General features: G+C 48.2%; 1 protein-coding gene across 1 annotated transcript in view; it reads right to left on the minus strand.

The window, feature by feature from the left end:
* Positions 1 to 15,126, minus strand: part of LOC131286663 (CCR4-NOT transcription complex subunit 6-like) — a 119,990-nt gene extending 104,864 nt beyond the window's left edge. The window contains exons 1-3 of the mRNA XM_058315646.1: positions 14,990 to 15,126; positions 14,520 to 14,889; positions 14,264 to 14,439 (exon numbers count right to left, since the gene is read on the minus strand). Coding sequence (XP_058171629.1) covers positions 14,264 to 14,439; positions 14,520 to 14,824 — 481 coding nt within the window. The 5' untranslated portion in view covers positions 14,825 to 14,889; positions 14,990 to 15,126. The remainder of the gene's footprint in view (positions 1 to 14,263; positions 14,440 to 14,519; positions 14,890 to 14,989) is intronic.

The following is a 15,126-nucleotide window of genomic DNA, read 5'->3' on the forward strand; positions in this document are numbered from 1 at the left end:
AGCTTAACCTGTTTCGTAACGCATTAACACTCGGGAAGCAGCAACTTGTGATCGCTGCCACTCCAAACCGTATCGAAGCAGTTCAGCATATCGCCTCCGTTCGACGACGGTTGCTGCTGGTGGTTCGATGGCGTACGATCCTCGAACAGGAACGAGGCAACATGCTGCTGCTGCTGCTGCTGCTGCTGAAGGTGATGCAGTTGATCTCGACCGAACGGATGACCACCGGTGCCGGTGAGTAGCCCTCCCACGACCGATATCGGACGCAAGCTGAGCGGGTTTCGCCGTTCGACACTGGCGGGAACAAAATCACTCACACTCACGTTGCTGCTGCAGTCGAGCAGATTGACGAGCACTTCACCGGGCGTATTCTTTCGGTAGGATTGCGCATCACTGTCACCAACGCCGACACCAACGCCGGTGCCGGGTTCTATCACAAGAGACTCTTCGCCAAACAAACGCCCACCGGCACGCTTCACACCGAACAGACTGTTACGCGAGATGGCATCGAAGCTGACGAACGCGTCCGTCGCCAACGCCACCGCAGCGGAAGCAGGTCCGCCGAGAAGGCTACCCACTCCACTGCTGCTGCTTCCGCAACTACTGCTGCTACTGCTGCTGCTGCTGCAACTTCCGCTTCGAGGTGCGTCCTCCTCAGGACCACAACCCGATTCGCTGACGAGGTCGAGCGTTTCGTGCAGCTTCTTGGTCAGCTCGCTGATGAGCAGCAGCTCATCGTCCGCGGCCGAGCTGCCCGTTGTGCTCCGCAATCCGGAACTTGCTCCGGATCCAACTCCCGGCGCTGGAAAGCCGAATGGGACGCGGAAGTGAGGCTGTTCCTCCCGCTCGCCATCCTCCTCATCTTCTTCGTCCTCTTCCTCGTCGTCCTCTTCCTCCTCCTCTTCCTCCTCGGTCGAGCAGAGACCCGGTAGGCCACTAAGCAGCAGATCGCATCCCGAGTCCGATCCGGAGTCGCTGAAGCTGCCCTTGCGTGACGCGTTCGGACCACCACCACCCGGACCGGTTGAATGATGAGCCGCAATCGTCACCTCCGACGTGGAGCGCCACTCACCCCGGAACGAGCTGCTGCCACTCCGGTTGCTACCGATGACGCCGACGTCCTTCTTGCGGCCCGCGTCTACGACCGCCGTCGACGCGGACGACTCGAACGTGTCGGTGGTGAGGGGCGTGGACGAGGAGCAGGTAGGCTGGCGTTGCATCGGGAATGCCCAGATACGCCCGAAGGGGTCGCACAGCCGGCAGCTGCAGCTCGACGAACCGGACGAGGATGATGGGCTCGCCGGTTCCGGAAGGGATGGTGGATGAGAACCAGAGGGGCAGGGCGGTCGGGGCTTGGGAAGGTCGGGTGAGAGAACGTGATCCTGCGGGGAAGGGCCTGGTGGGAAGAAAAAGCCTGACCCAAGGGTGACCACTCCGGAGTCGTTCGATTCGCTACCGGGACTGCTGACCGAACAATAACTCGGGGCTACAGCTTGATGTTGTAGTTCGTGAACCGGTGGTGGCTGTTGGGAGTTCATGAACTGCGGAGGATACTGATGCTGAAGCTGCTGCTGAAGTAGCTGCTGGATCTGCTGATCGTGAAGCTGCGGTTGGAGATGTTGCTGCTGCTGCTGCTGCGCTTGGAGAAGCTGCTGCTGGTGCTGGATCTGCTGCTGCTGTTGCTGCAGGTGCACGAGCAAGCTGTGCAGCTGCGAGTACTGCTGCTGCTGGATGGGCAGCTGCGCCGACAGGGCGTTCGTGTGCGCGAGGAACTTGCTCAGTTCCGCCGTTAGTCGCTCGGGAAAGACGAGCTGAGCTGGAGCCTGAGCCGTTAGGTAGCTCAGTTCGTTCAGTATGTCGCGCATAGTCACCGGAGTTCCACCATTGGAGGGTTCAACTGCCATCGGACCATAGGGACCGTGGTGCAACAGACTACCGTGCAGATGATGATGCTGTGCTCCACCGGCGGCCAGCTGGTGCGAGTCAAGGCACGGTAAGCCTCCAACTGGTCCATCAACAGCACCCGAGCAAGTGCCATTCCCAGCGACTCCAGGGTTGCCGGTCGAGGGATTCGGTTTGCGATCCTTCTTTCGTCGCTTGCGCGGTTTTATGATGCGCGGTAGGCACATGTCCGTCGACGAGGATGACGACGACGACGACGACGACGATGAAGACGACGACGTAACGGATGTCGACATCGCGGTCGAGGTGGTTGGTCCGGAAGTGGTGGTGACCGGTCCGCCCGAAGAACCGTACTCTAGACCACCGCCCGAGCCGGGCATCGCCGTCTGCTGGGGATGGACCGACTCGTAGGTCGCCACCGGATGCGGCGGAACGTTGCCCGCGGCTTTGGAGGACCTGCCCGCGAACGAGTGGGACGAACTGTCCAGCTGCCCCGGGCCGCTGGTGGAGGTGACAATTTTCGCACCACCCGACGATGATGATGAAGATGCGGCCGATTTATGGTTCCGGTGCGATGACCCGTGGTGGTAGCGGTTCGCGGATAGTATCAATGGCGCACCGTGGGCATGCAACGCCAGCCGGGTGAGATTGGCATTTTCGTCAAACTCCGAAGGGTTCGACTTGTGCAGCGTTGGACCGTAATGTGGCTGCTGCTGATATTGGCCGTGTTGGGGATGGTGGTAATGGTTTCCCGGTGTACCCAGGGACGCGTTAGGCGAGTTGTTGCCAACACCGGCACTACCCGAACCGAAATTCTTCCGAGGCCTCCGGTTGCTGCTGGCGGTCGAGATTAGTGGCACTCCGGTCCAACCGTTAGCGCCGGATCCAGCGGCAGCCGCACCGTAGCAGCCGACCATGTACCCTCCGGGACCTCCTCCACCATGGTTCGCCGGCAGAGGAACACTTGCCGAACCGACCGGATGGGGATGCGCGGAACTGTGGTAATGATTCTGCTGATGTTGCTGATGCGGTGGCAGAGGCGGCGGCTGCTGGTGGTGATAGTATCCACTGGAACCGGGCGTATTCGCCACGGCCAACGAGGCAGCTCCTCCGCTCGGAAAGTTGCCCGGATGTTGCAGATGTTGCTGCTGCGGCTGTTGTTGTGGCTGTTGATGCACTGCGTATCGATTCGCGTACCGTTCCATGCAGCCGCTGTTGCTGTTCGACGGTGGAAGGCTGCTGTTCATCGTTTTACACCGAGCAAACGGCACACCGTGTCATCGTCGATTGTGTTCGAGCGCACAACGGACAAGCAACAGGCAGAGGGATTTTAACTCAACACGTAAATGGATTATTTATCCGACACTTGAAGATCTCTTAAGATCCTTTCCACACTCTAGACGAGCACAACCGTTTCTTTAATTTCCTTCCAATAGCACAATCGCACAGAAGTTTTATCTCACAAAAACACACACTCTTACTCTTCGACCTGATCGAACAGTCTTGTATCGCGTATCACGTTAATCGCGGACCACGTTCACGACGACGCGAGAAGAAAACGAACAATCGACGGCGAGCCACAGGTCGGACATCTACGCGCTTCGAATGCCGGCAAGCAACTGAATGCACGGCCCATACAACAAGCCCGAGCACGAGAGCCCGAACGGAGACACTCACCGCGGCCGAGATGCGCTCCGTGAGCATCTCTCAGCCCGCCGGTTGCAGTGAAAGCTCCAGCGTGCTTCAAAGAAGAAAAAAAACACACAATCCGTCGGATGCGCACCGGTAAACAGAGAGCAGCGGCAAACCCGGGCGGTGGCGGCGGCGTCTCGCGTCAAGCCGAAATGAAAACAAAAGCAAACGCGCAAAACTGTGGCAGTCGGTTACACGGTGGACCTTTCCGCTATACAACACCGGACCACGAGGTGTAGTCAAACGCTCCCGAGGGGGGAGGATGCGATGTTTTGTACCGACTTTTTTCATCCCTCTCTCGCTCGCGCTTCTCGCGAATTCATCCGAAGTTTAACGCTCAGCCACGGTTCGCGGTAAACGTTCACTGAGTGCCGCTCGGGCTAGAGCTCGAGCGTGGTTCATCGGGAGCGCGCTTTTACTTTTGCTTGGCACGCTCTTGGAAGGGGTTGGGGTACTTTCGTCGAACGAAAGCTTTCGCCTTTCGCTTGCTCCCAGTCTCACGCAAGGAAAAAATAAAAAAATAAAGGGCGCAAACTTCATGCAAACCATGCATGATGATCGTCGCCCATCACACGCCACCGCAAGGGGAAGTTATATAAGTGATCGTGCTACCACCCCCACACCAGGGGTAGGAGGGGAGAGGGCTTGCAGAAAGCTGATCATCATTCGCCGTTCGAAAGTGAGCCGGCGAATCTCCCACCTCGTTGGCACTTTCTTTCTGCGCCAAACGTTAAAACCAACGGGTCCGGGGGTTCACGGCGTACTGCTTGTTGCTGGATGGACGCGATCGCACAACGTTGTCGTCTTCGTCGATGCTGTCTAATCGATCTCGCATCACAGTTCGAACGCGAAGGTGAAAACAATGTACGTTCGTTTGCTTAATTAGCTCGCATCAAGCGAAGAGCTCGAACCCCACGACTGCGGGACAGAGTAAAAAAGAGGACCCATTTGTGGTCTATTTAGCCGCCCGGTAGCGTGCCTCGTCGTGAGTGTGGGAGTCTCTGGGACACATTCGAGTTGCCCATAGGGGGTACTGCTCGTAGTTCAGTTTCGCTTTTGTTTCCTCACTTTCTCTCGTCATCGAGACGCGCCGCTCTCGTTCTGCCGTCACCTCTGACGGCTGATCTCATCATCGGTTCGTTCGCAATTGAAAAAGTAGTAGACACCCGGTCGGCCGCCAATGTCAGAAGGTGTTGACGTACGACGGATCGAAAGAGCACATATATGGTGGAAAAAATGAAAATCTCCATCACCGCAGATGAAGCGCACTAACGATGACACCGAACACGTGAAAGCTTAAGTGCTCCCCGGATGCGAATGGGGGGCCGGTCTTCTTTATTGGAAAAGCGAGCCCATGGTTATGCCCCTTACCGTTCCGGGAAGGAAATTTTAATGAGTGACATATTTCTCTTGACTATTTTGACAGGTGAGTTTTTAATAACCAAATTCTCAACGTAAAAAAGGAGCAACCTTTCGCTGGGAAAGGAACACTCAGGCAGGGTGCGTGTAATTTCGTCATAAAAAGGTACTCTATGCAAAGTGCTAGTACTTTCCCCGTGGACATTTGGTGCGTAAACGTGTCGTTATCTACGCAACTTTATGTGAACTACACTTTTTTTTGTAAATTGCTTTCAAATGAAAGCGGTACCATACCAACTACACTTTATTTTAAAGTAACATATTGACTGCCAAGCTTCTGTAAAACATTTTTAAGTACAATCGTTTTTGATATAATTTGGGCTTAATATAAATACTGAGGCTCGTTTTTTTAAACAAATCGAACGTTATACAAAGAAATAGATAAAACTTGCATGAACATGTTTTTTGCATTTATTATAGCCTAGCCTAGTTACGTAGCAAGTTCCAAATTTTCTTTTTTAGAACTGATTTCTGCTGTCACTGCCCACTTTTGGGTGACATGGCAGTCAACGTGTTAAAGAAGCTTAGTCTATTTGTTATTAGTTTAAAAACAAGTCCAAGCATTTGATTTGTAAAAAAAATCGAAAATATTTGTACTAAAAACATGTTCAAAAAGCGTTTCGTAGTGAACGTGTTAAGGAACAAGGACCCCCTGTTTTCAAACATGTTCCTTTTTCCAAATCAGAGCTTAGCTATACTACTCCGAACGGGGCATTTTCCCTATCATTTTTTACCCTTTATAATAACACCTGGAAGGAAACGAAGTGCTATTTGACACAGTAAAACATTTTGCAGACTCTCAGGGCGGCGTAGGTACGCACCGGCACTTTCGACGATAGTCAAATGTTCAACCACCTCTTGGCCGAAGAAAGTCCATAATGTTACCATGCAAAAAGAATTTGTTTTCAAAGCTATTGCTCTTTTTTCATTCCTACCGCCCCACTGCTTTCTAATTTGCCCACACTTTTAATCTTTACTTACTTTTCCTCCCAAAAGCGTCAAGCTATCCCCGGGCGGAGGAAAAACAGGCCCCGAAAGCGATATTAAAAGTGTGCAAACAGACAAACCTAGGCTGCTGCGGCTGGAAAAGGCAACAGTGAAAAAAATGGCAGGAAAACTAATCCGCGTTCGACACCTTACCGATGATCCGGGACGAAGCGCGCACCACACCAAACCAAATTTCACAAACCAAATAACCCAAAAAATCGGCCACGGTTTCGCCCGCGAACCAATTGCGCCTGCGCGCAGCGCACCGGAGGGAAAAGTAAATAAATAAATAAGTTAAACCAAACCCACCGCTTACCGGGCGCGTCGCCACCAGCCGTCACCGGTTTTTTGGGGCTGCATTCGGTATTGGAGGCGATCGAGAGGTCCCGCAAATCGGTGCGGGCCGAAGTAGGAAGCTCGAAAAACCAGCACGTCACCTACCTGTAAAGAAAGAAGAGTAGCAAACGGTTTAGAAGACGAAAAATATATATTGGTAAAAACTACGAAACTTTTCCCAAACCAGGTCACGCCGGTGGCTGCGAAAGCTGGCGACGAATGGCGGACGAAATTATTTAATTGATTTTGCAATTACACGACCCTTCGGACGGTTACACTTTCCACGGCGGACTGAAATCGTCTCCCCGGCCGGTAGCGCCGGAAATCCAGCAAACCGTGTCGGATGCAACCATTTACCTCGGGGAAGACAAAACCGACCGGCCGACCGACGGCGCAGTCGGCCAGCGAGCGACCTGTGATCGATTATTGAATATTTCTAACCGGGCTGCTGCGGGAGAGAAAGCACAAACCCGAGGGGAGGGAAAGGCTGGGAGATTGTTTCTCCTGAAACAACTAACGCCAACCGAAACCGAACCGAAAAGAGGCCACCGAAAAGGGCAAACCCTCGCCCCGCCCACATGCTTCCCTGTCGCGCAAAACGGCAAAAATCAATTTTATCTCACTGCTGCCCGCTCCGTGTGGAGCTGCCTTAACCCCAACGAATCCGGGTGTTGTTATTTTTTCCACTCACTTTCCATCCCCTCGGTTGCAGAACTGGAAAATGAAGGGCGGGAGAGAGAAAAAAATCAATAAAATCATCTGTTCCGGTAATTTCCGAATTAAAGCACAGCCTCCCCCTTCCTTCTCCCGATCGGCCACCAACACACGGCCGTGTGCTCGGAAAAGCTTAGAAAAACGTCGGGGAAAGTTATAGCAAATTGCATCGACAGTCCGGGCGCGTGCTGGCGGTTTGCCGGGAACCACCTCGAAACCCCGGACGAAAAATCCGACGAACCCGATCGAGCGGTTTGCTGCCGAACAAAAGGCGGACGGATCCCGATTCCTCTACATTTACTCTTTCCCCGAGCATTCCTTTTTGCATTTTCGATAGATTATCTGTCAAAATTGGGAGCTCACACAAAGCGAGCGGAGAACTCATCCGGTTGGTGATAGGGAGGGCTCGATTCGGTACACCGAGACGGTTACGTGACCTCTGCCCGGATGGGTTAAGCGTGATCTGTCATGCGATTTACCTGACGGTTGGGTGGTTGCCATTTAGTGTTGGTAGTTTAACGATCAACGATCGGCGCTGTAAACTTTTATTTGCACCGTCTAAAAAGCATGTTTGAACGAGTTTTATGAACTGTGCTTTCCTTGGAGTAGCAATTTTCTCGGTCGACTAAATTAATATCTTGAAATCTACTTTTGACACGATATTGCACCTAGTTTCCAAGCTGTAAGAAAATACTCTACACAACGAAAAGGATTATACAGTAGAAAGTGGTTCTGAGCAAACCTAATTAAATTAGCAAAGCCAAATCAGTACACCGATTACCTACTAACAAGGGGTTAACACCAACATTTCACTTGTTAGTTTGTCAACCGAAAGACCGAACCAGACCAGAGTGTCTGTATCTGAAGATTGAAGTATAGAGATAAAACCTTCCTCTGTCTCAGAAAAGAAAAACACTCCCGCATCCAAAATGACTGCCTCAACCGATGAACGGTTCGAAAGCGCCTCCCTCAAAGCCAATGAAGACGATCAAACAAAAGTTTGGTGGGACCTTTTTGGTTTGGTTGTTGTACCAGCGGGTAGAAAAAAGGGATAAAAAAGTCGCTTTTGTTCGCAAATGAGATGTAGTCAATTGGTTGGCTGCAGGTTCACACACAAAACCAACAAAAACGCAGGGAGCGACATTTCCCAGCACCCTCGAGCATCGGCAGCATAGGGTACCGAAAACGAAACAGACATCCCCGAACGACGTCCCAATTAATCACACACCGGCCAGGGAGGACTGAGAGGACTGCAGAGGTGGTTGTGGAAAGGGATGGGTCACATTCACCTCCACCTTGTGACCGGCGGGGGTCGGTTTTCACTTTCTACTCGCATTTCTTCGGCTCTTTTTAACGCCTCCAATTGCGATGGTGTGCGCGAAAAGATTTTCACAACTGCCAGCGAAAGGCTTTTTAAGTGCAAAACCGAAGATCTGGTCTACTTCATTCTTAAATTCAGCTATCATTTATGCACGTTTTGATAACTTTGTACGTGTACGGTCTTTATTTTGATAGTCAAAAATAAGGCATGGATACATAGAATGAAGTATTGAGGATCTCTCAATCGTTATTGGTCAATAAAAAACATCATCAAATGAAAACACGCGCTTTTTTTCCTTGTATATTGGCAAATGATTCTTATCAAATAAAAAAAGGAAACAAGATACAACCTAATAACTTCTACAGTAAAATACATCTATTTAAACATTTTGGGTCCATGCATGATTTTCTTTACAACCAAGCAACTAAACGATTTGTGAAAAAACAACAAAAAAATCTTGATAGATCGTGGAAAATCTGCAAAGCTGATAGGGTGTCTACTAGAGTTGGTTAATTCACTTTCAGATGCATGAATCTGCATAACACTTTGCATCGATTTTGAGATTCACTAATCTTAGAATCAGGAAACCCCAAAGGTTCATGGAGGTTTGAAAAATAAATTAAAGATCAACGAAAAATGCTCAGGAAGCTCCCTTTTTAGCACTGTAACTTTACATAAAAAAGGATAATGAAGATTCGCGAAAGTTTCGAAAGATCTATCAATGTTAGATACTGAATCTTCATTGATAGATTGATTGAATAGATTTGAATCTTGAAATATTCATTAATCAATCCGAATCAATCTGAAAGATCGAAAGAAGTGAAATAAAGGTTCTGATTGAACCTCGCAAAAAAAAAATAAGAAGCAACTTTGGTATTTAAAAATTAACTCAGCAATATTTTTTTGAACCTTAATTTAACATTCAGAGATCAATCCACTATTGAGTTTTTCATTGTGCAAGAAAAAATAAAATCTCTGATTGCCGGTATTTAATTAGGATATACAGACTGCACAGCAACGTTAATAAAATCTAATTTTCGAATAGCGAATTACTTGTGATCGTCTAATTTAATTATTTTTTTGGCTGATTTTCTTTTTTTTGCAAGTTCAAATCTACATTTCAATTCCCTCCTTGTTTGGCACCGGATTAGCTCCAGAAATGGGCAACTTAATATTCAATGCACCCCCTCCTCGTGTCTTCAACCTCTGAGGGAAAGGAGCCGTTTTATTTTTTGTTTAAAATTTTCTTTTTCCCATCATCCCTCTTACTTTAGCGTCGTGTTTCGCGAAGCGCACTTTCGCGCGAAACTTTCTTCACGCGCCGCACCGTCCGCCCGTGTGTTTCAAACGTTTCGGCCGGGTTCGAACGAAAAACGCGTTTTCGAAACCAGAAAAAGCCGGAGCAGCGCGTTTCCGTCGCTCGAGCCATTGCGTCTCCCTCCACGCGGCCGGATGCGGGTTGTCCAGCGGCCCAGGGTGGTTCCATCCGGTGGCGAGACAGACAGTCAGTGTGCGGTGGTAAGTTTCACTTTCAATTTTATAGCGCCGTTTGTGCATCGACTCTTAATAGCCCCACACCCAGTGCTGAAACAAAAGCGCGGGGCACGTTTACCGATGCGACTTCTCTCGGACACCGGACGAATTGTAATCGACATTTAGATAACCATCGCGGGGGTCTAGCATTGGTGTGGAACCTAACGTTATTTAAATACAAACTATATGCAAAGATAAAACAAACCACCAACAAAAGAGGAGAGACCACTATGCCTTACTCCTTTGAAAACTGTGTCAATCAGTTCATATCAGAGATTTCCGCCAGGATTCAATCCGAAAGGTATCAAATTCCGCAGACAGAAACCCAAAACAGAATTATCTACCGTTTTCTCATCCAACGGATCCACAAATCGTGTTGCTTAACATTCAAATGTCAAATGTATTTTTGGAAGTTCTTCCAACACGCTAGCAGATCCACTCTCAAGGGCACAAGATATTTTTGGAGTTACCAAACCACCCACACTCGTTCAAACCGATCATTATCATCAAAAGCGATTGCAGCTAATGATTATGAGCATCCCACACAATAATACCACAAGGAAGAACTAAAGATCGGCGAAGGGTCGTTTCTTACGATCTTTCTATGGTCAATCGTAAAGGCTGTATCTGAACATTAATGTAATAAAGTAATATAAAAAAAAATAAACAAGGGGAACGAAATAATATTTTACACAACTTGATTTCTACATTCAACTTGAATCAAATGTTAAACGTTGAAGAGGTAATTAGATCTTACGAAAGTACTTTTTTCGATCACACCCTATGGATGACTGACCAAACACACGGTCATATAGGGCTGGATGTACTTAGCTAACTATCTTCAACTTTGTAAAAAGCAAAAAGAAAACCGCCACACGCAACAGTCTGAACGGATGAATTTCCTTCGCCGAAGAAGCAGCGGACGTTCTCGCTCCTAATGATACACTTTTCGGTTGACCCCCTGGCCTGCCCGATCGCTGTAGTGGAGTTATTCAGCACCGGTAGCCATTTAGGTAGAGACCTTCCCTCCTTCCGATTATAATGCGGGTGTCTTGTTTGCGGTTTTCATTTTTTTCTGTTTCACCCCACAAGGGACCTTTTGGTGAAGATGCCAGAGGAACTTCCAAGGAAGTTCCGAAGCACGCACGAAGCAACCTTCTTGAGCAACCACGATGTGTATAAGTGTGTGTGTTTGTTTATCAAGGTTGACCAGTGCGCTAGCGTCCTCAATTTAAGCCGCCTGGAACTGCTCATTACGGTTAAGTGGCGGTCCGTTTGAGGCTGTTCGAGCGATGGACCGGGGACAGTGTGTACACTCCTCGATGTACCTTAACACTCCCTGCGGGTAAGCTAGTAAACCACCAACGGACGCGCGCACACACAAATCGTGCACGATCATCGCTGGCACGAAACTTTACCCGTGGTGCAAGAACATTTCAATCTTGTCAATTCCTCTTCGGTTAATATGCAATCTTGGACATTACTATACAACACCGAGGGAGACAAACAAAACACTTTCCATTCTTTCCGCGACGAGCCGCTGGCCCGGCAATCATTTACATCGTTCCCGACCGGTAATTTGTGACATTACCAATTAAAATTAGGTTCACCTAGTTAAACCTACCCGCCGGAACGGCGGACGCAGATGTCGTCCGGTGGTGCCGTTGAGCTCTTTCCGGTGCTATCTCGCCAAAGATCGATGCTCCACATTCAACCAGATGCAAAACCAGTTGAGCGAGGCAAGGCAACTAGCTGTTCAACACCCACCGATGTGATCGACGTGGACACTAACATGCTGGTGTTCGCATTAAAATTGTTTAATTGCATTGTAGGCTACTAGCTAACACTACAAGCATCATAATTTCCTTAAATTATAATTTAATTATACAATAGAAAATTGATTTACTACATGTAATTGAATAAAATGAAAACTAGCATATTTTTGTTAATATTCGTTATATAAAAAACTAATCGTATAATACCTGATCTTGCTTATCAAATAACAAAGGGCAATTCCATTTACTTTGGACCGTCGAGCTCTTGCATTTTCCTAGCAAAGCCCCGAAATTCATTTAAAAGTAATAAATCAAACTAAACGATGAAAAAAAAACCCATAAACCACATCCAAAGCACCCAGCGCGAAAAACTTCAACAAGCAACTGAAAACCAAAAGACCTCAGTAGAAAGTGAGCGTTAGAGTCGATTTCTCCGGTTTTAAAACCGTTGATAAGGCACCAGGAGAACGATACGGCCGGGTCCGCCCATGTTGGGAAAACTGTATCGCAGTCCCGGCCAGCACTTTCTCCCCTTCATTAAAACGACTCGCAAAGACTCCCGGTTGGTAGTCGGCCAAAGTACTGTGGGCGCTGCTGCTGCTGCTGCTGCTGCTGGACCAGAATGGACAGCTTGTTGCTGCGTCGCTTCTCCTTTCCCGTTTCGCCGAAACTAAATTGCCCAAAAGCAGCGTACGGGCGAATCGTAATCGCGCACCTTTTAATGAGCAGCGATAGGGTAAGTCGAGGGTGGCTGCCCACAGTGCAGTGCGGTGCCGGGGTAATGGTGGTTGAAAGCCCCGATTCGGCAAGACCAATCGCCAAGCGCCAACACCGTGCGTAAAACCTACATGTGCGTTGCCTTGCAGCAGAGTAAATGGCGATGGAGCGGAGAGGAGGCTGTACACAAATGATCAGTGGTACGATCGCAGCATCGCGGGTAGCCCCAAATTGGTATGCCGGATCGAAAGTGATATCTTAATTGGCTGACGAACACAAAATCGACGGTATCACTTTCAAGATGAAGTCGGCGATGGGCCAAGCAGCGCATAAATAAAATCTTCTTCTCTTTATCTTTCGCTGCCCTTTTCGCCCCTTCTCCTATCAGCAAATCCTTAACTTTTTTTTTGGCATATACAAAACACCCGGCTTTACATGGAGAAAACTGGTATTTAGCAATCTCCCTCCGCACGGCAGGAAAACGCATGCATTATTGCATTTTAAACGAACTTTAGCGTGCGCGTGCATTATCGATTAGGCGTGACATCTGATCGTCAGGAATGGTGTTAGTGTTGTTGGGGAATGTGTGCTACATTCCCAATTACCTTTGCCAAAGCGTTCGCTTGAGTGCGTACCATCCCGCGACGTTTGGAGTAAGCAAATAACGAGGAACCTCAACGAAATATACAATTATTGGCAGCTTAAAAGTTTGCCTACCTCAACATTGTAGTGAAGGACTAATTTATGTTATTGTATGTTTTACATCAAATTAGTCGAAAGATATTATTTCAAGGAGCTACTTCAGTCATTCTATTTCCTGTGTATTCTATAAACAGTTGAGTGGTTTTTCACAAAATAAAATTCTACAATTCGTTCACCCTGAGCGTGCCAATCACTATTAACAGTATCTAGACGAGATTAAAACGAATACATAATCAGGTATAGATTTTGAGTGCAGTCACAAACGCTATTAAGATAAACCGATACGCTGCATGTTTAAAAACCAAATAATGTGTTGACGTTGTTACAGCTCACGGAAAAAAACATGCTCCATGCTTAGAAGAAGACCCTAGTAGATCCCTACTTTAGCCAGGTAAGCTATTTTATAGATTACACTGGCATACCATACAAACCAGTTGAAATGAATAAGAATACAACAACGTTCGTCAGTTAAAACAAGCCGGACGATAGAGATTGATCTTTGGTGTAATGACCGACTTCAATCGTTGCTGCCCGTTAAGAGCTAACTATAAATTGCAAAACGACAGATGTACATTTAAATCTATTCATTTTGCGGTGGGGTTCATCTCCTTACTTATCCGTATAAACTAAAGGACTTAAAAGTCTATCCTGCGAGCGCTTTTCCCAATTTTCCCAGGCAGCCGCATCCATAGCATTTTGAACATCATAATTACACAATTGACGATAGTCTGTCTATACACCTACAAAAACATCTAAAACCATCTTCCTCTTTGGCCTAACGACTATCTTCGGTCATGTTTACCCATAATGGGTTTACTAGACTTATTCCCTTCGTGTACATCTCTCTTCGGGTAGGCCTCTCATACTGGGAAGGATCCAGATTGGAATTGGACATGATTTTCAATCATGTCTAAACAATCATATTCGTGGAGTGCTATTTTCTAACGATAAATCTATTCTAGATACATAAAATTTACTTGTGGAATTGTGTAATCAAAATCTGATCAATCCCTCCGTAATATCCACAATTTTCCCTCCTTATATTAACGACTTGGATCCTCTTTCATCGTTTATGCACCAAATGGCACTTCCAAATGGATCTGGGATTCCCGATACTTCCGCGTATAGATAGTGGATCTGTACTGTCCACGTGTGCTCGGCCTACCTGATAGATTATCCAGCATGTAGGTCAGCAGCTTGGACGTTCCATTCGGTTCATTGTAGATCGACAGCACATCCTTGCCAAGCGGGTTACCGTGCAGTCCCAGGACGTGCAGGTTAAACAGCTTGCCCAGCTCGTACGGCAGCACCCGAAGGTAGTTGTTGTTGAGCAGCAGCTCCCTAAAAAAAATGGCGACAAGTGGAAAGTTCAGAACCAAAAGTGGAACCGATGCAGTGGACTCCGACTCCGGTCCACTTACCGTAGCTGTATTAGCTCGCCGAGCTCGGCCGGCAGACTGCGCAGCTTGTTCGCGGACAGATCGAGCGTCCGCAGCTTGGCCAGCTGGCCGATCTGGTGCGGCAGGCGCGTCAGAGAGTTGTCGTTCAGATACAGGGCGGTCAGGTGCTCGAACTTCCACAGCGTCGGGCTGAGGTTGCGAACGCTGCCCGTTATCTCGATGCCCTGCCAGCAGGTCTTCTTTCCGGCGGCAATGTCCTCGGCGGTCAGAAACGTCTGCTGTCGCCGGTTGTTGCTGCTTTCGTATTTGTCTTTATTGCGTGACATCTTTGCACCCTGTCCGCTTCTTCTTCGCCGGCTGTTGCTTCTGATGGACTGGTAGATGATGCTTCCTGGCGGCGGTGACGGCATCGTGAAAATATAAACAAAAATTTAGAAAAGGTTAGTGAAGGTGTGAGAACATATTCCTATGTTGTTTCCCATCCTACTTACCTTCATCTACTGCCGAGAGGACTTGTTGGAAGTGGCTATCCTTTGGTTCGCGATATTTCTGGTTTGTTTGAAATTATTCCCTTTTTCTCGATTCGTTTGATGAAGTTATTTTCTGTTTTTGTTGTTTCTATTTTGTT

Source organism: Anopheles ziemanni, chromosome 3 (assembly GCF_943734765.1).
Source record: "Anopheles ziemanni chromosome 3, idAnoZiCoDA_A2_x.2, whole genome shotgun sequence".
In the NCBI taxonomy this organism is placed as follows: domain Eukaryota; kingdom Metazoa; phylum Arthropoda; class Insecta; order Diptera; family Culicidae; genus Anopheles; species Anopheles ziemanni.